Source organism: Triticum dicoccoides, chromosome 3B (genome assembly GCF_002162155.2).
Source record: "Triticum dicoccoides isolate Atlit2015 ecotype Zavitan chromosome 3B, WEW_v2.0, whole genome shotgun sequence".
Lineage (NCBI taxonomy): Eukaryota > Viridiplantae > Streptophyta > Magnoliopsida > Poales > Poaceae > Triticum > Triticum dicoccoides.
This window is the reverse complement of record NC_041385.1, coordinates 732,047,422-732,070,600: the sequence shown is the minus strand read 5'-3', so window position 1 is coordinate 732,070,600 and position 23,179 is coordinate 732,047,422. Positions and strand designations below refer to the sequence as shown.

At 47.1% G+C, this 23,179-nt stretch overlaps 2 protein-coding genes across 2 annotated transcripts; both read left to right on the top strand.

The window, feature by feature from the left end:
- Window positions 1–15,272: 15,272 nt before the first annotated feature.
- Window positions 15,273–16,698, top strand: LOC119281985 (uncharacterized protein At4g15970-like). The gene is made up of 3 exons (XM_037562367.1): window positions 15,273–15,513; window positions 15,594–15,965; window positions 16,051–16,698. Exons 1-3 carry the CDS (start codon window positions 15,280–15,282, stop codon window positions 16,558–16,560), a joined length of 1,116 nt encoding a protein of 371 aa, XP_037418264.1. The 5' UTR covers window positions 15,273–15,279; the 3' UTR covers window positions 16,561–16,698.
- Window positions 16,699–21,224: 4,526 nt separating this feature from the next.
- Window positions 21,225–22,616, top strand: LOC119281984 (uncharacterized protein At4g15970-like). The gene is made up of 3 exons (XM_037562366.1): window positions 21,225–21,389; window positions 21,463–21,828; window positions 22,012–22,616. Exons 1-3 carry the CDS (start codon window positions 21,276–21,278, stop codon window positions 22,501–22,503), a joined length of 972 nt encoding a protein of 323 aa, XP_037418263.1. The 5' UTR covers window positions 21,225–21,275; the 3' UTR covers window positions 22,504–22,616.
- The last annotated feature ends 563 nt before the right edge of the window (window positions 22,617–23,179 follow it).

Sequence of the window (23,179 nt, the reverse complement as noted above, 5' to 3'; positions counted from 1 at the left end):
CGATACATCAAGATCGTGCCATATCAAGAACACGAGAGAGAGAGAGATCAAACACATAGCTACTGGTACATACCCTCAGCCCTGATGGTGAACTACTCCCTCCTCGTCATGGAGAGCACCAGGATGATGAAGATGGCCACCGGTGATGGATCCCCCCTCCGGCAGGGTGCCGGAACAGGGTCTCGATTGGTTTCTGGTGGATATAGAGGCTTGCGGCGGCGGAACTCCCGATCTATGGTGCTCCTCGATGTTTTCAGGGTATATGAGTATATATAGACGAAAGAAGTCGGTCAGGGTAGCCATGAGGGGCCCACGAGGGTGGGGGCACGCCCAGGGGGTAGGGCGCGCCCTGGACCCTCGTGGCCATCTCGTTGCTTCCCTGACGTCCACTCTAAGTTTCCTGGATTGCGTTTGTTCCAAAAATAACTCTACCGAAGGTTTCATTCCGTTTGGACTCCGTTTGATATTCCTTTTCTACGAAACACTGAAATAGGCAAAAAAACAGCAATTTGGACTGAGCCTCCGGTTAATAGGTTAGTCCCAATAATAATATAAAAGTGTATAGTAAAGCCCATTAAACATCCAAAACAGATAATATAATAGCATGGAATAATAAAAAATTATAGATACGTTGGAGATGTATCAAGCGTCAAATATGATTTTTTTTCATGTGAGTACTATCTCTTGCATATTGCACTGACGCTTCTCGAGGCCTGCCCTAAATATGCCTAAACCATCTCAGACGATGTTGGATAAATTTCTCTTCAATCGGTGCCACCCCAACTCTATCTCGCATATCATCATTCTGAACTCGGTCCTTCCAAGTTTGGCCATACATCCATCTTAACATGTGTATCTCTGCCACACCTAACTGTTGAACATGTCACATTTTAGTCAACCGACACTCAGCGCCATACAACATTGCGGGTCGAACCGCCGTCCTATAGAAGTTGACTTTTAATTTTTGTGGCACTCTCTTGTCACTAAGAATGCGAGAAGCTTGACGCCACTTTATCCATCCGGTTTTGATTCAGTGCCTCGCATCTTCATCGATATCTCCATCCTTCTGCAGCATTGACCCCAAATATCAAAAGATATCCCCATCCGGCTTTGAAAATGCCACGAACATTTTTTACATTAAATAAGATTTTTTCTAAAGTCTCGGAATTTTTTCAAATGATTGAATATTTTAAAGTGTGACAAACATATTTTCTCTTGGATATTTATTTTTAGAAATTTTGGAATTTATATTACATTGTGTTTAGATTTTTTTAATGCAGGTGAGCGTTTTTAAAATCCTATAAGTAAATAAAACTTTAAAATATATTTAGAACATTTTGGTTTATAAAAAATAAAAGATAAACAATAAAAAATAAAATGGAAACTGGTTTACATGCCTACGTGCTTATGTGTGTGTGCGCGCTTTGGGCATGTCCCATTTAGGGAGCACTAGAGACGAGTGATCCTTTTGTCTCTTTGTAATCGAGCAGGGCCGGTCCTGATATTTGGAAGGCCTTGGGTGAAAAGACGATATGAGGCCTCTTGATATGAACATCAAATAAATTTTCAGCCACTCAAAAATATCAAATAAATTTTCAACTTCGAAAGCTTGTTCTAGCATAAACTTTGTTCAAGCCGCAAGTTTTTTTATGGCTTGTACAACATTATATATTGAAACTATGTAGTAGGAATCACTACCATTTTCTATAAAAACAATGTTTGGACATTACACTCCATTGATCAGCAAATCCATCTGCATTCATTTACAACATTATCCTCTTCTTTTCTTACTTTGGTATAGTCCTAACTAGAAGCGTTGGGCGCGCTTTGCTGCGCCATTGTTGTTGTTGAGTTTCTTTTAAAAATCACCCTGTTTTAAAATATAAGCTGTATTACTTTTTGAAAAGGCAAATCTTTTAAGTTTGATCAACTTTGAAAAGAAATATATCAAAATCCATAATATCATATTGGTATTTTTAGATTCATCATGAAATGAATTTCCATACTTTGTTTAATATTGTGGATGTCGATATGTTTGCTCTGAACTTGGTCAAAGTTAAAGAAATTTGACTTTCCAAAAAAAACTAATACCCCTTATATTTTTTGAACTGCCGGAATATTTAGTTTGGCGGGTGGGGGAGATGATAGAGTTTTTTTTAATTGTGATGGGTTGATTTGGTGGGCTTTTGTTGTGTGATTCTGTGTTATCCGCTAACCGGTCTATATTTATGTGGAGAAATTTATATGTTTGTGGTTGCATGTACTATATTGATGCTACAATATCACATGGTGATGCTTCTTTTTCTAGGTAGTGGGAGGGTGTGTGGGATTGATATATTTTTATAGGCCGGTTGTTGCTGATTGATTTGAAAAATATTGACCGGGTCGTAATCGTAAACCAAATCCAAAATTGAATATCTTAACTGAATGAAATAGCTACAAAATTAGGGAAACATAGTGTATTAAAAGAATTAAATGAGAGAGCTTGAGAAATTGTTGACCCGGTCAACATCGTATGACACAATTCTAAATTGATTACCACGATTAATTGTGAGGCCTTAAAATTAGTATACATTATAAAAAAATTGAATGAGAGAGCTTTGCGAACAAAATCAGTGACTCAATTCTAATTGGAGACCTCAAATAAATGTGGGCTCTTTAAATCTAAGGAGCTTAGTGTTATAGGGAATTAATCCAATAAATTATCCACCAACTCTATCTACACTAAGATTTAATTAAATAGCGTACTAGGCTATGTTTTCACACCTGGTTGATGACTTCTCAAAATAAATTGAATATAACAAATGTATTCGATATTGTATTCGAAGAAACAAAGCTCAATTGGAATAGAAGAGAAAGTTCCACTTTAAGTTCTTAACTTCTTGAAGAATACTTCCAACTCCTGATCTTGCATAGCTGCCGCCTTCCCAAAGCCTGACGATCTGTTGAGCATCGGACCTGTATATATATGGACATTTTGTGCAAACATGCGCTCGCATGGTGGCATCTTTCCTGTCGCCTTTTTCTTGCGAGGGAATTTGAAAGCTTTATTTAACAAACGCACTCGCCGAACAGTCAGCCAGGAGACTCCTGATCAGGAAGCTAGGGGTGGAGTCCAACCAACTTTCGGTCATATTAAGCGAACAAGCTCGCTTAGCACAGAGATGTGCAGAACCGTTTGCTGGTCTCATTACATGTTGAATAACAAAATAGAAAAAACGAAGAGCTAGCTCTCCAACTTCTGCCGAATAGGTGCAATCACCGAACGGTCGATGAGGCGCGAGTTCCAGAGGTTAACTACCTCTAGACAATCGATCTCCATGATCACATGCGTGTAGCCGCGTAAAGAAGCAAAAATCACTCCTTCCTTCAGAGCTAGGGCCTCGGCGATGAGGGGATCTGTAACTCCGTGAAGTGGCTTGCACCATGCACCCTTTAGAGGCGAGATAGACCGGACAACTCCACCTGCTCCTGCATGACCATCATCTAGATGTGTAGCTGCATCAATGTTGATCTTAATGGTAGCATCCGCTGGTGGTTGCCAACCATAACCTGGCAGCACCGGACTGTGCTGTCGAGGCAGTTCAAGGATGGCGATATCCTCCCTGATTCTTCGAATGGAACTGGCTGGATCCGCCCCGTCTCTGTCGTGTGTCAGCCAATTGTGAGACGTCCAAATAGCCCACATAACTGTAATAATGATCGCCCTTTCTTTCTCAGAGAAGCGTTGATGACATAAAATGTCCCGAGCCCATGTGTGTGGGTGCAGCCATGGGATATTAATGTCGAAGAGCAGCCGGGCTTCTTCCCAAAAACGGCGTGCATGGGAACAGAGCAGCAGAGCGTGCTCCAGATCCTCATCCATGGCGAGACAAACCTTGCAGGTGTTGGTTTCTCGAATATGACGACGGTTTAAGGCTCCCATCTGGTAGAATGCCCCTTAACACACGCCACCAAAAAACTCTTACTTTTGGGATTACATTGAGTTTCCAAACATCCTTCCACATGTGTTGTTAATTCGTTGAAGTGCCGGTAATCTGCCCCTCTTCTAGAGCTAACCGCTCTTTCTGATTCACCAGAGCTCGATACGCCGATTTAACAGTGTAGATGCCTGACTTCTCATGTGCCCAGGCTAGGAAGTCCTCTCCCCCTCCATGACGTAGTGGTATGTTTAGGACGGCCGCAACATCCGAAGCAATAAAGGTCTCCCGAACAAGATCCCTACACCATGTCCAATTTGATGTATCAATAAGATCATTGACAGTCTGGACTACCGTGTTGGTTGGTCGTAGATAGGGGGTCATAGTGTTGGTGGATGGTATCCACTTGTCCTCCCACACCTGAATAGAAGAACCATCACCCACTCTCTTCACAAGTCCTGCATTTAGTGCTTTCCGGCCTGCCACAATCGCTCTCCAAACAGCTGAAGATGACTTTGGAACAGAAGCTTACATGAAATCAGAGTTGGGAAAGTATCTACCTTTCATAACCTTGGCACAGAGTGAATCAAGATTAGTCATGAATCTCCATATGTGTTGTCCCAATAGAGCCAAGTTAAATATCCGCATGTCGCGAAAAGCCATCCCCCCATTAGGTTTGGGCGTAGCCAATTTGTCCCAAGTTATCCAGTGTAAGGATCGATGATCCAGTGAGCTCCCCCACCAGTATTTCGCCATGCTTGAGGTCAAACTTTTACACACCTTTTTGGTCAAGAGAAAACAGCTCATGCTAAAAGTCGGTATCGCTTGCACAATAGATTTTAGAAGCGTCTCCCTTCCGGCACAAGCAAAAAGACGCTCTGACTAGCCATTCATCTTGCCTCGCGCTCGGTCGCCCAAGTGTTCAAATGTGCCGCTATTGATCTTGCCTGCTGCAGTGGGTAGACCGAGGTATTTTTCTAAGAAAGCTTCAACTTGTACGCCAAGAAGTAGTTTCAGATTCTGCCTAAGATTTGCTGGGGTATTTGGACTGAAATATATAGCACTCTTACTTCTGTTCACACACTGTCCAGAAGCCTTGCCGTAAATCTCAAGAATTTCATTGAGCCTTGCCGAACTATCAGCACTCGCCTTGATGAATATGAGGCTATCATCAGCAAACAAAAGGTGGTTCACCCATGGTGCTTTGAAATTTACTCTTATGCCACGATCAATGAATTGTCCGTAGTTTTTCAGTAGGGATGAGAACCCTTCGGCGCACAGGAGAAATAAGTATGGTGACGTCGCGCATCCCTGCCACAGTCCTCTGGATGGACTGAAGTATGGTTGCAGCTCCCCATTCACACGCACAGAGAATCGAACTGAAGTGACACACTTCATAATCAACCTCACCAAGCTCGCTTGGAAGCCCAACTTCAGAAGCATAGCCTGCAAAAAAATGACATTCTACCCTGTCGTAAGCTTTCATCATATCCAGCTTGACCGCACAAGTGTAGATTTTCCCTTTCTTCCGCCTCCTCATGGTATGAACACTTTCAAATGCAACCAGTACGTTGTCCGTGATCAAACGCCCGGGAACGAAAGCACTTTGCTCCTCACTAATGATATCATCCATGCATCTTCTCAATCGGTTGGCTATCACTTTGATTGCCACTTTATATAGCACTGGACAGAGCGCAATTGGACAATATTGTGAGATACTTTGGGGATGACGTACCTTAGGGATTAGGGTGATCGACGTGTCGTTGAACCCCATCGGTAGTTCTCCCCCATTGAGGAAATCCAACACCGCCTCCGTTACTTCATGCTGAAGTAGCTTCCAGTGGTGTTGGAAAAAGCCTGCTGTAAAGCCATCCACCTCCGGCGCCTTCGAAGGAGCCATTTGAAATAAAGCTTGGCGGACCTCGGATGGTTCATATGGTTTACATAAGGCTTCGTTCATCTCCGGTGTGACCCGGGGTGGCACATGCGATAATAACACGTCCATGTTATTGGCTCCCTGTGTCATGTACAGAGCCTGATAAAAGGCATTAATTTTTGCTTTGTCATCCTCTTCATTTGCACAAACCGAGCCGTCAGCTCTTGTGAGACTTGCAATTTTATTCGTTCGTTTTCGCTGCCTGGCTTGTGCTTGGAAACATGTCATGTTGCGGTCTCCTTCTTGCAGCCACGACACTCGAGATCGTTGCCGTAACCATATCTCCTCCAAGCGAAGAGCTTCTTTGAGCTTCTTGATGATGCTCTTCTCTTCATCTGAAGGCCCACGATCGACAGAGCGCTGCCGCAGTCTGTCTAAGCATGACTGCAGGTTGCATACTGTCCTAGACAGACTGCCAAACTCACGCGTCCCCCACGGCTCGAGTTGACGCTGAAGACCAACGAGAGAGTCCGCGATGCCTTGCAGACCTGGAGCTCGCTCCTGATTCTTCCATGTGTCTGCAATGAGCTGGTCGTAATCTTGATGGGATTGCCAGAAGTTTTCATACCGAAACTTTTTGGCACCCGGCGGCCGATGTGTGAAGGCGTGATGTCTGAAACCAGTCAAGACGAAACAGTGGTCCGACTCCACCGCATACACATGCTGAACCCGCGTATGCTCGAATCGTTGCCTGAATTGCTCATTTGCGAAAGCCTTGTCGATCCTAGCTACAACATTGCCATTCCCCGACCGGCGGTTGTCCCATGTGTAGGAAACACTTGACCAACCGAGATCTTGGAACGCACAGTCGCTTGTGACTTCACGAAACGCTCTCATCTGCCACTCCGGGCAAGAGGAGTGGCTAAAATGTTCATCCGGATAAAGAGTTTCGTTAAAATCCCCAACGCACAACCATGATTCATGGGGAATGGCCATGCAGGGTACGGAGAAAGCGCCAGCTATGATGACGATCAACTGCTCTCGGTGCACCATAAAACCCTGTAAACCTCCAACTTGTTGTATCCGCTGATGAATCCCGCACCAACACATCAATATGGCTGGCGCTGTAATTTTTGAGCTCCACATGCACATCATTGGACCAAAACAAACTGATGCCTCCACTGAGGCCCTCGCTGTCAACCGCAAAGCTGCCGACAAACCCTAGTGTATACCGCAGATCCTCCACACGTTTTCCTCTGATTTTCGTCTCCATAACAAAAACCAGCACGGGCCCTTCTTGCTTCACCACATTGTGAAGCTATCGAACTGCCTAGGGGTTCCCAAGCCCCCGGCAGTTCCAACTTAGACAACTCATGGTTCCAGGCAGGGCTGGCTAGCAGCTCCTGCCGAATTTTCAGATGTCATGGGTGTGTCCCTCTTCTTATTTGGTGCTCGTTCCTCCACAGTATCCACTGAAGTATCATCCTCGCTTGGCTGAACTGAACTGACTGGAATGATGGCAGAATTGTTCACAAGCACTGGTACAGTTGCAGTCGGCGCAGGTAGCGCAAGAGGTATATAAACCTTCTTCGGAGACCCAACTTTCCTCTTGTTCCTCCCATTGGAGTTCTTTTTCATTGGAGAGGTGACCTCAGGATTGGCATCTTTGGTTGAGCTAGTCTCTGGATTTTCTTTCCTGCCCGGTTTAGTATTGAACTGATTCGACCCAGAGTTCTCACCAGAAGAGGCCTTCTTTTTCTCCTCCGATGCTCGTAGACTGGTTGAGAATGGAAGATCGCCGTTTTCATCTCTGGTCCTTGGCGTCGGGCAAACCAGATCTGAGTGGCCAAGGCGGCCACATGAAAAACAAAAATTTGGAACGTGTTCATATTGGATGTCATACCAGTCTCGGCTGCCACGAGCCGTAGAATCTATAAGAATCCACCTCCGTAAAGGTTTCCTGACATCAATGGTGACTCTCGTCCTCAAAAAGCCCCCCACGGGATCAAACTGCACTTGTTGAGCGTTCGGATCTATTTGTCTGGCCACTGCTTGACCCCGTTTGTCATTGCGCAAATTGAAAGGGCAGGTTGAGAACCCTTGCCCATAACTGCAGCTTGTTGAACTGAAGTTCAGATGGTTGCATGCACTCGAAGAATTCAGAGAAGATGACTGCATGCTTGCTGATGTGCCACGGACTGCCGTCTCAAACGCGGTCACGATCGCGTTTGTTGGAAAAATCCGCCGCAAATGTGTTTTCTCCCACAGAGTTGTAGCTCAAACCCTTAGGGTTTCCCTAGGCAGGACGAAGGGCGTTGGAGATCGTCTTGAATATGGAGCGTGTGATGTAGTACCTTGCCCGCCAGCGACCACTTTGTCGGCTCAACCTCCTCGACGTTGTCAATCACTAGTGGCGTGGCTTCTTCTTTAGTCAGATCTAACTTGCCCATCGCCTCCTCCAGTCTTGCCCTCGCCGCGCGCGGCGAGAGCGGTCCTTCCTTCCCTTTGCCGGCGCCGGATGAACTCATCTTAGCGCCGTCCGAGTGCGCCTCGCCAATCGAGATCAGGGTAGCGCCGCCGTTTCCTCTCGAAACCCTAGTGGCCTATCGGGAGGCTCCTAGTTTTTCGGAGAACTCCATTAACTTTTGGCCACTCTCTTTCCTGTCACCTCGTACCAAGAACACCATATGGCTAGCACGTCCTCCTACTTGGATCCGGTGGCGTAATCACGTACACGTACACGGTACACCTGGCCGCTGGAGAGGTAGAACGCCTCGACAGCGTGCATGAGTTTCGGAGCTCCATCCCCGAGTCAACTGTTTCTTGTCGTACCCCGCACATGAATAGAATGGGACGATCATCAGAGATTCGCGCCGCGTTCAGCTGCCTCTTCCACGTACGTGGGCGAGCAGGAGAGAGCGTGTGTGGCCGCGTGGCAATCGCACAGCGCCAGACGGCGCTGCCGGATGCTCAGAACCTTCGGGTCGTACATCTAGGGTTTAACAACCGTTATTCGTACAAAGCTCTCTGCCCGGCTCACGTACACCATTAAGATTAACGATGCCCGGCCATGTGAATCAGCGTTTTGAGTGGACATCGGATCTGGAAACGGGGAGACCTTGAAATGGACGGTTGCGTGCAAAGTGGGAGTGGGGAGATCGTGGATTCGTGGTCCGAGCCTCAGGGAAACACCAATCAATTTGTGAAGAATGGATGGTAAGAAGTTTTGATTAATCATCGACTGGTTGAAAAAAACACCAGAATTAAAGATTACATATACTCTCTTCATCCGAAAAAAAACTTGTCCGTCAAATGAATGTATCTAGCATCAAGTTAATGCTAGACACATATATTTGAAGGACAAGTTTGGGACAAGATTTTTCGAACCAAGGAGTGTATGCATGAGAGAGAAGGAAGAGACAAACGCGTTCGCGTTCAGTACACGGTTGCCCGGCTGAACCGACTGAAATTAAGGAATGCATGCGTATGGACGCACTAGGATTAAAATGGCCTTGCTTCGCCTGCCCGGTCGGCGTTTGAAGAGTCAAGACACGAGTAGCTAGGAGTAGTGTACTATAGTACTCCTTGTAAGACGCACTAGCTAGGATTGACCTTGGTTCACGTTCATCCGAGAGATCAATGGTACTTTATATTCAGCAAAGGTGCTTAGCAGAGTAGGAGCATACCTGTGCAGTCTAGTACCACTACCACCGACGAGTACTGATCTGGTGGGATCGACATGGGCAGCCTGAGGAGCACGCAGCACGACTGCGGCGGCGGCGGCGTCAGCCACTCGGTCTCGTTCCTTCTCGGGGCTCTCCTCCCCACCGTGCTGCTCTTCTTCCTCGCCTCTGACAGGGTCGACGAGCAGCTGTCCAGCATATCGAGCTTCCGGTTCGAGAATGGATCAGCTCATCAGCTGACTAGCCATGCCGCCGACCTTCCGACCAAAGCCTCAGATGCCGACGAAAAGGTATGCCAGCGCACACTAGCCTAGCTCACTTGCTGTATGCCATAATATGCATCCAGTATGACATATATGCAGGACTTTTTCACTGTTATGACCCATTTGCTAAAGTATAGTACGATTTGATTCATGTTTAAAAGTTTTTTCGAATCTGACCCATTTCGAGACGCCATCAACCGTGGCATCTTGCTTGCACTGAAGACGCCACTAACCCCGGCGTCTAGCCCTGGCCCACCTTCTGGCCAGCCGAGCCAACCGTCCGACGTGGCAAATTTCGCCCCCACCCTGGACGCCAAGGACCTGGCGTCTACCTAGCTACATGCGTTCATTTACAGCTATATGCATGCATACGATTTTTAATCAGAGCACATGACACGTGCGTACCATATGGTAGTATAGATGGAAGAAAATGCAGCTAACTAGTACTATCTCCGTCCTAGTTTATATGTCCCCTTTATAGTTTGTGCCAAATTTTAACTAAATATTTAACTAACAAAATGTTAACCATGTCAACAAAAAATATATCGTTGGCTTCGTATTGGAACATAGGTTTTAATGATATAATTTTTGTGACATGCATGAATATTTTGTTAGTTTAATCTATGATTAAAATGTGACACGAAATACAATAAAGACCAATAAACCAGTATGAGCTAGTGGGCAGGCTACGTATATCCAATGCATCGATGCATGCAAGTGTACGTGGGCATGGGCTAAGAAGTGTAGTACTTCATCACCTTCTTGGTTAGCATGAAAGAAGCCTACTAATGATTAGCATGCACGGATCTTAAGGACAACTCTATCGCGGCTGGCACATTTCGTCCGCAGGTATCTGTTTGGGTCAAAATGGACGAAAACGCCGGTCCAATGCACCAACCCAAACTCAATTCACGTTCTCGCGCTTTTCGTCTGGACGCATTTCTGGCACAAATTTACGCCTAATTTGCGTTCATGTGGACACGAGGACGCGTCGCTCGTCTGCTCGGTGTTCGCCTCCGGCCTACTTGTCGGCCGCCCAACCACGACCGCGGTCAAATTTAATGCCGCCCAGCTAACTTGGGCCCGCATGGCAGCCAGTGAAAGCGCGTGCCCCGTCGCTGATAGACAGAAACCCTAGACGCCGCGACCAGCTTCTTCGGCTCACCAAGCACGACGCCGAAGCCAGCTCGTCGTGCGGTCCGATGAGGTGGACGCTGGCGCCGCGGGGGCAGGGGGGAGGACTCGCCAGCGATGGGACCGACTGTACATCCCGGTGCACCAGGCGCAGTACCACTGGGAGTTCCACGTCCCGCTGCCATGGCCGGACGTCAACCTCCCCCACGATTGGCACCTCGACCCCAACCGCATTCCGGTGTCACCCATGTCGCAGTCTGAGCGGACCAGGGCGGAGGTGATCCGCGGGTGGCATGCTCTCCTCACGATGGAGCAGCGTCGTCACCTGACGTACGCGGTACGCCGTGAAGGAGGAGGACGTCGTGGAGGCGGAGTACCAAGCTGCACTAGAGGAGGCGCTCCCGTGCACCTTCGAAGAGCCCCAGCGCGAGGAAGATGCACACTGGCCTATCCTAGAGGAGGCACTCGAGCTCTCCGCGGCCGACGACTGCGTCTACTCGCCATCGCCACCGCCACCACCCGCACCGCGTGCACCAACGCCGCCCCAACAGGAACCCGCGCCGGCACCACCCGCATCCACGGAGAAGTACCTGCGGCAGGGCGTCGGGCAGGAGTGGGTCAACGCGTCGACCGTGTGGACACGACGTAGGAGGAGGAGGCAGCGTACCTCGCACAGTGAAGGGACCGGGCGCTGGAGAAGGAGCCGGCCGAAGGGGAGCGTCTCATGCGGCTGAAGCGCGAGGAGGCGAAGCGCCGGCAACGTTGGGCATGCGAGGGGGAGGAGAAGGTGAGCGTGAGGAGGAGGAGCGGCAATTTTAATGTAGCATCCATCTTGTCACTCGGTTGCTTTGAACGCATGTACGTAGCCTGCCCACTAGGCCATAGTAAGCTGCATTTTCTTGCATCGTAGACGAGCTAGCTTTTGCACTGCACTATTACTATCATATGAGAGAACCATATATGACAGTAGATATTTATGGGGTGCTGATAAGCCTCGCTGCATGGCTATGTGCCTCATTGTTGAACTTTGGTACGCACGTGTCATCTGCTTTGATTGAAATCGTTTGCACGCATACAGCTGTAAATAAACGCATGTAGCTAGGTAGACGCCCAGGTCCTTGGCGTCCAAGGTCGGGGCCAAATTTGCCGCGTCAGACGGTCAACTGGATTGACCAGGAGGGGCCAGTGGCAGACGCCGGGGTTTGCGGCGTCTTCAGTGCAAGCAAGACGTCACGGTTGATGGCGTTTCGAAATGGGTCAGATCCAAAAAAACTTTCAAACACGGGTTAAATCGTGCTAAATTTCAGCATATGGGTCAGAACAGTGAAAAAGCCCTATATGCATGACTGACTTGAATTTCATTTTCGGGATCGCAGGAGGCCTTCCCGGGGCTCTCGGCGAAAGCCTCTGTTCCTCTGTTTGGGCGAAGATGTCATTTTGGTGTCGTGTTCCTTTCTGAAGGTGTCGGCCAGGGACTGCTCAGGGTGGTGGAGTTGCTGATAGTTCGGAGTTGACGCGAGATGGCATGTAGGTGGAGCGGTATGGCATCAACAGTATCGTCGACGGTGGGTCTCGGCGGTATGGCGTAGTGGAGACTCGACGTCTGATGCACGGACATAGACTGGCGCAGAAGGAGGAAACTGTCTGGCGTCATGGTGACATTGATGGCAGAGAGGCCTGGCAAGGTCGATGCATCAGTTCTGCTCTGAGGATGGACCAATGGAAGATGGAGGTGACGGTCCTTGCAGTGTGCGGTGCTCACTAAGAGTGTGCCAGATTGGTGTGGGACCCATTTCAGATAGTGGCTTGGATGGGACACCCCGCTTTAGATGTTAGGCTTTGATGCAATGTTTGTTTGGTATTAGGCCCGAACATTCGGCACACCTTCATCAAGGGGATAGAAGTAGCAACAGTATTGTCAAGTTGGTAGCTTTAGCCTTATTGATGCATCACCTTGTATTGTCTTTGTTTATAATTAATAATATGATTACATGCATCGTTCAGATGCAGAGTGCGGGTTCATCCTCCTAAAAAAATGATTTGTCAAGCATCGGACGGGCTCGATGGACATTTTGGACAAACCTTTGCGCGCATGGTGGCATCTTGCCTCTCACCCCGTACCAATGCCATCATATGGCTTTGCTAGCACGTACTTGTATCCGGCGGCATAGTCACGTACGTACACCTGGACGCTGGAGAGATAACTACTACCACAGTAGAATGCGTCGACAGCATGCATGATTTTCGGAGCTCCATCCCCTTGTCAACTGTTTCTTGTCGTACTCATCAGAGATTCGCGCCTCGCTCAGCGGCCTCTTCCACGTACGTGGACGAGTAGGAGAAGGCGTGCGTGGCCGCGTGGCGATCACACAGCCAGATGGCTCTGCTCGATGCTCAGAACCTTCGCGTCGTACATCTAGGGTTTAACAACCGTTATTCGTACAAAGCTCTTTGCCCGGCTCACGTACACCATTTTAAGATTAAACGATGCCCATGTGATTCAGCGTTTGGAGTAGACATCGAATCTGGAAACGGGGAGACATCGTGGTCTAAACCTAGAAACACCACAAGAATTCATTTCAGAGAATATATTTGTGAATGGATGGTTAGAAGATGGTTGCATATACTCTGTCAGACTGAACACCACGTTTTTTTGAAAAAGGTCCGATCGGTAGAAGTAAAAGGCTTGTCCAGGGACAGTGACAGTGTACTCCTTAGTATCTCTCGGCATCCGAACTTTTTGAAAAAATTCCGATCGGTACAAGTGAAAGGCGCGCCCACGGACACTGACCGCGTACTCTTTAAATATCTCTCGCCATCCAAACAATTGATATATGAAACCTTAAAACCTTACAAACCAAACATCTACGTAGCACGTAGATCAACTAAATCCGTTCAGGCTACTCGTTGTCGTCGGAGATGTCTACTATTTACATTCCGTGTACATGGTGCAGAAGCAACTCCGGCTCCTCCGCCTGCTTCGTGTCAGCCTTCGCCTCCGCCTCCACGTCAAGTTCAGCGAAAAGCGCGTCTATCGTCGCCTGCTCCTGGTAGCCTCATTATGGATGGACTTCCGGATGGCCTGTTGCTCTGCCATCTTGGCCGCTTGGGCGACTGCAAACTCCGCCTCTGCGTCCTCCATGCTGAAGCTCGGAGTCGGCACTAACTCCTCCTCGGGCTGCTTTGCCTCGTCCTCCTTCGGATCGGCCTCCTCCATCGGAACCGTATGCTGCTCCTCGTCCTCCTCCTCCTCCTCCGTCTCCGGCGAGACCGGAGGCAGGCGGGCTGCAATGCGGGCGACACGCCTCGCCCCGATCTCCTCCTTGATCTAGAAGCGGCACTCCGGCATGACCATAGCATAAGTTGTCTTTCTTTTCCCGAGCCATGGCGGACGGCGATGGAAGAGGTAGGTGGAGACTGAGAGGAATGTGCTCGGGCTGACGGCGCGGAAGAGGTTGTGGCTAGGGTTATGGATGTCGGCATGCTTAAATAGCCAGACTTTGGCCTTGGACGGTGAGCCGGAGCGGCGCCATGCGGCGTTCACACCCCCACTGGCCGGAGGAGACTCCCGTCGAACTGCTGGGTTTCCGCGCGATTTTGCGTTGGACACGGCCGTTAGTCCGACGTGACGGACGTGCCCGGGCCTCCTCATATTCGCCTCATATTTGTGCTGGATATGAGGGATGCAGGTCAACTCGAACGTTTGAGGCGCCCGTCTGGGTCGGGTTTCCCTGACCGGGCCGTCCGGCCAGGCATTTGAGGCGGGTTTGGGCGCCCGGCTGTAGATACTCTTACATCCAGGTCAGTGAACCACCATGCAACGACTACAAACTAAAGCGAGCCGAAGTCGCGTCATAGCCCTCCCTCACCCTATGTGTCAAGTAAAGGAAAACATTTCTTCCAAAGGTGGGTGATGTTTTCGTTGATATCAAGGTCCATATATATGGTGTCATCGTTAATCTCAACAATATCCATTGGCTTAGTCTCTTAAAGTTGTTACTATACGAGCGTCTGTGCCTGCACATTGTTTCTCTGAAAAAGAAATTCAAATACTCGTCGGAAACCGCAAGCGCGCATATGCATAGGGGAAGGAAGCGACGAATGCATTGGCGTGCAGTACACGTACGATTGACGGGGCCCGGCTGAACTGACTGAAATTAAGGAATGGATGCGCATGGACGCAATAGGATTAACGGCCTTGCATTGCTTCGCGTGCCTGGTCGGCGTTTGAAGAGTCAAGACACGGCTAGCTAGGACTAGGAGCAGTACTACTATACTACTACTACTACTCCTTGTAAGACGCACTACTATATTCAGCAAATTAAGGTGTTTGGCAGACTCGATGCATACGTCCGCCAACTAGTACCACTGCCACCGACGAGTACTGATCTGGTGCGGTCGACATGGGCGGCCTGAGGAGCACGCAGCACGACTGCGGCGGCAGCGGCGGCAGCGTCGGCCACTCGGTCTCATTCCTCCTTGGGGCTCTCCTCCCCACCGTGCTGCTCTTCTTCCTCGCCTCCGACCGGGTCGACGAGCAGCTGTCCAGCATATCGACCTTCAGGTTCGGGAACGGATCGGCAGCGCATCAACTGACTAGCCATGCCGCTAACCTCTCGACCGATGGCGACGCAAAGGTACGCACAGTCGTCGATCTGTAGTGCGTACAATGGCCGTGAAGGCTGGGAGATTAACCGATCTGCATGCGTGGCCACAGGCGCAGGAGGAGTCATTCCCGGGGCTGGCGCAGCTGCTGCCGAGGGTCGCCATGGACGACGGGACGGTGATCATCACGTCGGTGAACGAGGCGTTCGCGCGGCCCGGCTCCCTGCTCGACCTCTTCCGCGGGAGCTTCCGCGACGGCGAGGGGATCGCGCACCTCCTCAACCATACACTCATCGTCGCCGCTGACCCCGGCGCCTTGGCCCTCTGCAAGGCCGTGCACCCCCACTGCTACCTCCTCCAGGTCATGGCCGCCGGCGTCAGCTCCGCCAACGGCTTCATGACCAGAAGCTACCTCGAGCTCGTCTGGTCCAAGCTCACCTTCCAGCACCGCGTCCTCCAGCTCGGCTACAACTATCTCTACACCGTAAGCTAGCTAGACACCCTCACCATTTCTCTAGATTTCTCGTACGTACATTTCACCGAATGAAGTGAAATTTGTTATGATGCAGGATCTGGATGTGATGTGGCTGCGCAACCCGTTCCGGCACATCAGCCTCTACGCCGACATGGCCGTCTCCACCGACCGGTTCAACGGCAACGCGGAGGACCTGACGAACGCGCCCAACACCGGCTTCTACTACGTCAGGTCCACCAACCGCACGGTGGAGATGCTGAGGCGGTGGCGGGCGGCGAGGTCGCGGTTCCGGCCGCTGGCCCACGACCAGGAGGTCTTCGAGGCGATCAAGGGCGAGTTCATCGGCGGCGAGCTGCGGATAAAGCTGGTGTTCCTCGACACGGCGCTCTTCGACGGCTTCTGCGAGTACCACGGCGAGATGGACCGGGTGTGCACGATGCACGCCAACTGCTGCCTCCGGCTCGCGACCAAGATGCACGACCTCAGGAACGTGGTCGCCGACTGGAAGAGGTACTCGAGCCTGACGCCGCCGGAGAAGATGAGCAGCAAGCTCCGGTGGACGTACCCCGCCAAGTGTGCGGCGACGATGAAAATACCAGCATAATGGCTTTTTACTAGTTCCTGTAGTGACCTTTTTTTTATGGAGGGAGTTCCTATAGTAACCTTACGAACTTTAATGCAGTGATATTTCTATGGAAGAATAGATGTTGGTATTTGGACTCGACAATGGGCCTGAATCTTAGCTTCATTTCTTCAGTAGCATTTTGGAATCATGTTGCAATTTTTTCATATTTTTTTTTTCAAATACGCCAATGACATACCATATTTTTATAGAAGAGAGAAGGTTAATTACAAGAGCGGCTTAGTGTGGATGCGAACATCTGCAAAGGCACGACACCACCTTACACTAATGTTAAAACAAAGGTCACTCTCTCACAAAGGGGTATAAACCACCAATTCCGAGACCTGCCTCACGCCACTCTTTAATCTCTTCTAAGACTATGTCTACCAATTGTCTAGCCGTCCGTTGTTGTTGTTGCCTGTTGAAGACCCTAGCGTTTCGCTGATTCCATAACAGCCAGGCGGTACCAATCACGAAGGAGTCGAAACCACGCCGAGACTTGCCTGAGAAGTTGGTTCTTTGGCCAAGCCACCAACCCTGGAACATGCCCGTGGTGGAAGGGATGTCAATATTGATTTGGAGCCTGTCGCAACACCCATGCCACACTTCCCTCGCGTAGACACAATGCCCGAGAATGTGGTCCACGTTGCCCCTCTTCCTGCAGGCAAAGATAACAAGGCGAAGGCTCATCCTGAAGCCCGTGTCTCGCACGACGATCAAACGTCTAGAGGCGATATTTGGTTGTTAACCATGCAAAAATCTTGCACTTTAGAGCTGCCTAGCTCCTCCAAATGCACTCATCTGTGGGAGATCTCTCAAGGCCCATGCAAAGCCTTTTGTATATTGACTTCACCGTGTAGTTGCTAGACGGATCGGCTGGCCAAAGGAACTCATCTGGTGCATCAGGGTTGCGTGGGACGGTGGCGATCGCGAGGCAGAGATTGGCCACCTGCATGTGGGCCGTGAAGGATAGCTCGCCTTCAACATCTAGGGTCCAAGCATGGTCATCGAAAGCCTGCTCAACTGTCCTGGTATTCTTTGCCTGGGTACTCACGAGGGACGCCACAAGTGGAGCAATCTTGCGCACCTTGAAGCCGTGCACCCACCTGTCCTTCCAGAATAGGACACGTGCGCCGCTTCCTACCGCGATCTTGACCAAGCTGTCAAAGACCATTGAAGCATCCTTGTCATTGGACAGAGTAATACCTCCTTGCCAGGGCCTGGTTGTGTCAGTCCTCCGGAGCCACTCCCATCTGACGTGGAGCGTGTCACGCCAAGGCCTCCATAGCATGTCTGACGAAAAATTGTGTCCCAAGCAACCAAGCACCGCCCTCCATTAGCCTTCTCCTTGCCAGCCCAAAAAAGCATTGGATGAGACCCCGCTGCCATGTCGGGATGATCTTTCTGACCTGATTGAGGAAGGGCCAAACATCCAAACCAATACAAAGTGGTGCAAAAACACTCACACAAAGTCAAAAGAAAACAACAACCAAGAGGGTGGCGAGAGCTTCCAACTCAAAGGCAAACATATATAATTACAGGAGATGCTACACCAAATAAAAAGCAATCGCATAGCGAATAGTTTTAGGACTTTTGGTACATTTCAATCTTTAACTAGTTCATATGATGATAGGTGTGTTGTTGTAACACCATGACAATTCCTTGGAAATGCATGCCATTTTTTGTGTAACTAGCAAATATGCCAGTGCATTGCAACTGGAGAGGAAAAAGTTTATTCCATGTCTCTGACATATGTACATAAGAGAAAAATGCTTCACTTTAAGGCTTCATATTCTTTGTCTAGTTGTGTACTATACATCATAAGAAGCATCTATAAATAACACTACAAGAACCAATTATTATTAATAATGTAGTGTCGTGTGAGATCCATTAAATTCAATTATGCAAGTCAAAGACAATACTAGTCCTAAACAATCCATATTTCAACATGAGTTAATTCCAATATATTTAGTTATCATTTGTCATACCAAAAGCAGTGGGGCAAATGGATGAATCTTTACCATAGATTTTTTTAGCATGAATCCAAATGGATGTAGTGCATGATGCATGCAAAACCCAGTAAAAAGGAATGAAAATAAATCCAAAACTAACCCTCAAGAAAAACAAATTCAAAAATAAATTAGAATACATAAACGGAAAAATTGGTGCACCATTTAAATAAAAATGCACTTTTTTAATAATATGCAAGAATAAGCATATAAAAGTGGATTTTTGGTTAAAAAAATCTAAGAATGAATAAATTAGTGCCATTGGTATTACCCTTAAAAAAACAAGATAAAATTGAAAGAAAATGAAAATATTGAAGGTTCTAATGAAAGAATGAATTAGTGGCATTGGTACTGCTCTTTAGGAAGAAATGAAATGAAAAATAACGAAACAAATAATCAATAAACTTTTGTACACAATTTACGTAAAAGTTGTGCTTTTTTATACTCCCTCCATCCCAAAATAAGTGTCACAACTTTGTACTAACTTTAGTATAAAATTATACTAAGGTTGAGGGCTTTATTTTGGAATGGAGCAACTAATATGCAAGAATAAGCATATAAAAGTGGAATTTTCAGAAGAAAGGAAGTCTCCTAAAAAGGAACGAATTAGTTACCATTAAAGAAGAAAGAAATGAAATAAAACTAAAAAAAGTAAAATAAAATCAAAATTATAAATTTTTCTAAGAAAGAATGAACTAGTGGCTTTAATATTACCATTTAAGAAGAAAGAAATAACAAAACATAGAGCAAAATCAAAATAATGAAGTTTCCTAAGAAAAGAAGTGAATTAGTGGCTTTGGTATTACTCTTTAAGAAGAAAGAAAATGAAATAAAAAAAATCCAAATAGTGAGGTTTTCTAAAGAAGGTTGAATTAGCGGCATTGGTATTATCTTTAAAAAGGAAAGAAAATGAAATAAAATCTAAAACAAACAATAACAAAATTTGCGCATAATTTACATAAAAACAAGGAATTTCTAAAAACAAAGAATTCTCCTAAGAAGGAATGAATTAGTGGCATTTGAATTACCATTAAAGAAGAAGTGAAATAAAATAAAATCAAAATCAAAATAATGAAGAATTTCTAAGAAATAATGAATTTGTGGCTTTGGTATTAACCTTTAAGAAAAAGTGAAATAAAAAATAAAACTAAATTAAAACAATAAAGTAACCCAACAAAAAAATAAATTAGTGGCTTCGGTATTACCATTTAAGTGGAAAGAAAATGAAATAAAAAACTGAAAATAAGGATGTTTTGTAAGGAAGAATGAATTAGTTCATTGGTAATACCCTTTAAGAAGAAATAAAATGAAACAAAATCTAGAACAAATAATAAAAATATTTTCACACAGTATACACAAAAGTTGCGCTTTTAAAAAATATGCAAGAATAAGCATATAATAGTGTAATATCGCAAAAAGAAAGAAGTTTACTAAGAAATAAAGAATTAGTGGCATAGATATTACGCTTAAAGAAGAAATAAAATAAAAATAAAAATAAATTTTCTAAGGGAGAATGAATTAGTGGCGTATTGACCTTTTATAATAAGGAAAATGAAAAAAAAACTTCAACACAACTTCACGCTAATAATTGCACTTTTTTAATATGTATGAAATAAACATATGATATTGAAATATTGACACTCTAAAATATTATTTGCACATATTATATAGTATTTATATGTATACATTTATACTCACGCAACATACCCATAAAAAGCCGATTTAAAAATAGAAGAAAAAACACACACAAACAGCTCAATAAGAAAACGTGTAACGGCCGTGAGCCAAGAATCGACTAAGTCAAAACTGGTCAGTCAAATCCTTTGGGCCCAAAACTTGACAGCACAGACAACAGGAAAAAAAAAGGCAGCTAAAAAGAAAGAAGGAAAAAAGAAAGAGCACGCATCTTGGAGCAGCAATTAATGGTAAAATACATCGACGAACGACTAACCCAACTCTAAACATCAGGCAACTTAGGTATAGCTAAAGTGCTTATGGGAAATACATTGAGGTGTGGGTGGGGTCCAAATTAAAATGGATATTTTTCTTATTCTGCATTTTCCAAGCACTGTATAGCTGCAACAATTTTTTATACGTTGAGGTCTCCAAGCAACAATGAACTGGTGCATTCTCAACAACAACAAAAAATGAACTGGTGGATAGCGCGCGCATTAGAAAATTCAGGTTCCCCGCCAAATGGGATTAATTAGTTTGGTTTGAAGTGCCAGTCTTTGGTATCGCGCGCATGCTGCCAACTCACCTCCGATCATCGTGCCCAGCACGTACGCCATGGTGGCCATCAGAAAGTCAGAATGTCGCCGAGATACCCCATGGCGCCATTGCCATTGCCAACTCGGGAAACAGCCCAAATTAAACACCGTGATCGTTGGTCCATGCGTGCAGCCGTGAAGGTTTGTTTCCACCTGGAGTGACGAGAGTTGGTGTTAAATGGAAGCCTTTGGAGCGTGACGAGCTTCTTACCGTGTCAGCTCACGTTCGTGGTGGAGGCGACGTGCAGGGAACAGCCTTGTGGGGCACCATGTCTGGCTGTATATATATGCAGGCTGGTTGGGCTTGCAAGTCCACGGCGACTCGGTCATGGCGATGGACATGGTGGCCAGCCTGGGAAAGCAGCGCGGCGTCAGCCACTCGGTCTCGTTCCTCCTCGGGGCCCTTCTCCCCACCCTCATGCTCTTCTTCCTCGCCTCCGATCGGGGCTTCCAGTTCGGGAATGGATCTACTCACCAGCTGACTACTAGCAATGCTACTAACCTCCCGGGTGACGGCTCGGACGGCGAAAAGGTACGTCGCGCAGTTCATTCGCAGTGTGTTGCATGGCATGGCGCTGAGAAACTAACCGATTTCCATCATGCAGGAGGAAAGATTCCCGGGACTCGCTGAGTTGCTGCCAAAGGTTGCCATGGACGACGGGACGGTGATCATCACGTCGGTGAACGAGGCGTGGGCGCGCCCAGGCTCCCTCCTCGATCTCTTCCTCGGCAGCTTCCGCGACGGCGAGGGGATCGCGCACCTCCTCAACCACACCCTCATCGTCGCCGCCGACCCCGGCGCCTTGGAACTTTGCCAGGCCGTGCACCCGCACTGCTACCTCCACGAGGTCACCTCCGCCAACGTTAGCTCCGCTAACCGCTTCATGACCAAGAGCTATCTCGAGCTCATCTGGGCCAGGCTCGAGGTCCCACAACGTATCCTCCAGCTTGGCTACAACTATCTCTCCACCGTAAGCTACCCCGCATGCCTTTAACAATTTAACAAACTGTTGAGAAATATTGCATTCTCTTTTTTCTCTCATTACATTTTGTTATTTATTTATTTAGTTGTGTTACATTTTATTATTTCAAAGAGTGAAATATCATACTCTATGTCTAGGTTATGCATCTTCAGTTAATATTATTGCTGGCAGGATGTGGATGTCATGTGGTTGCGCAACCCGTTCCGGCACATTAGCCTTTACGCCGACATGGCCATGTCGACCGACCGCTTCAACGGCAATGCCGAGGACCTACAAAATGTGGGAAACGGCGGCTTCTACTACATTAGGTCGACAAACCGGACGGTGGAGATGCTAAGACGCTGGCTGGCAGCGCGGTCGCGGTTCCCCTCCGCCCATGACCAAGGAGTGCTGAACGAGATCAAGGCCGAGCTCGCAGCCGGGGACCTACAGATCAAGTTTGTGTTCCTTGATACCGTGATCTTTGACGGTTTCTGCCAGTTCCATGAAGAGATGGACAAGGTATGTACGATGCACGCCAATTGCTGCATCGGGCTCGAGAACAAGGTGCACGACCTCACCAACATGGTTGCCGATTGGAAGAACTACACGAGCAAGACACCATCGGAAAAGTTCAAGTGGACGTTCCCCACCAAGTGCAAGGCGTCGATGGGAAAACGCTAATTAGTGAAATGGAGTATTATAAGAACACAATCCAGCATTCCAGATGTAAAAATAATGAAAGGGAATTACCTCCTCCTCCCCCTCCCTACGCATCTCGATGTCCCTATGAAGACCCTTCAGTTTGGTCCGTTTTCCATTGTTATTAAGTCCTTTCTGTTTTACTATACGATAACGCCTCAGTTTTACTGATGTTTCACTAAGGTTTGTTCAAGGTTTTCATTAGTTTTGTGAAACACTTTAAGAGAAGGTTTGCCATAAACCCAAGTGAAACTCAAACTAGCTAGTAGCAAACTACATTGAAACTGAATCCACCGAAGTACGTACCAAAACCACATGAACCCATGAAACCACAATGAAAGTTGTTGGAAACCTTATGGTACCTGCATGGATAAATATAGTTTCAGAATGTTTTATTCAAGTTTTAAAGACAAAAATTTGAAATCCGCTAAAACGTGAACGAAAACTATATGAAAACATGAAACCACGATGAGGTTACTGAAAACCATATGAAATTTTATCGATAAAAAATGGGTTCAGAAAGTTTCGTCAATATTTCATTCCAGTTCATAACATGAACATTATAAATTTGAAAAATGTTCAACATCGATATTCTTTGATAGACCATCAAGATAACAAAAAGGTTTATGGTTTCTAACTTTAAAAATGCGTGGGGTCA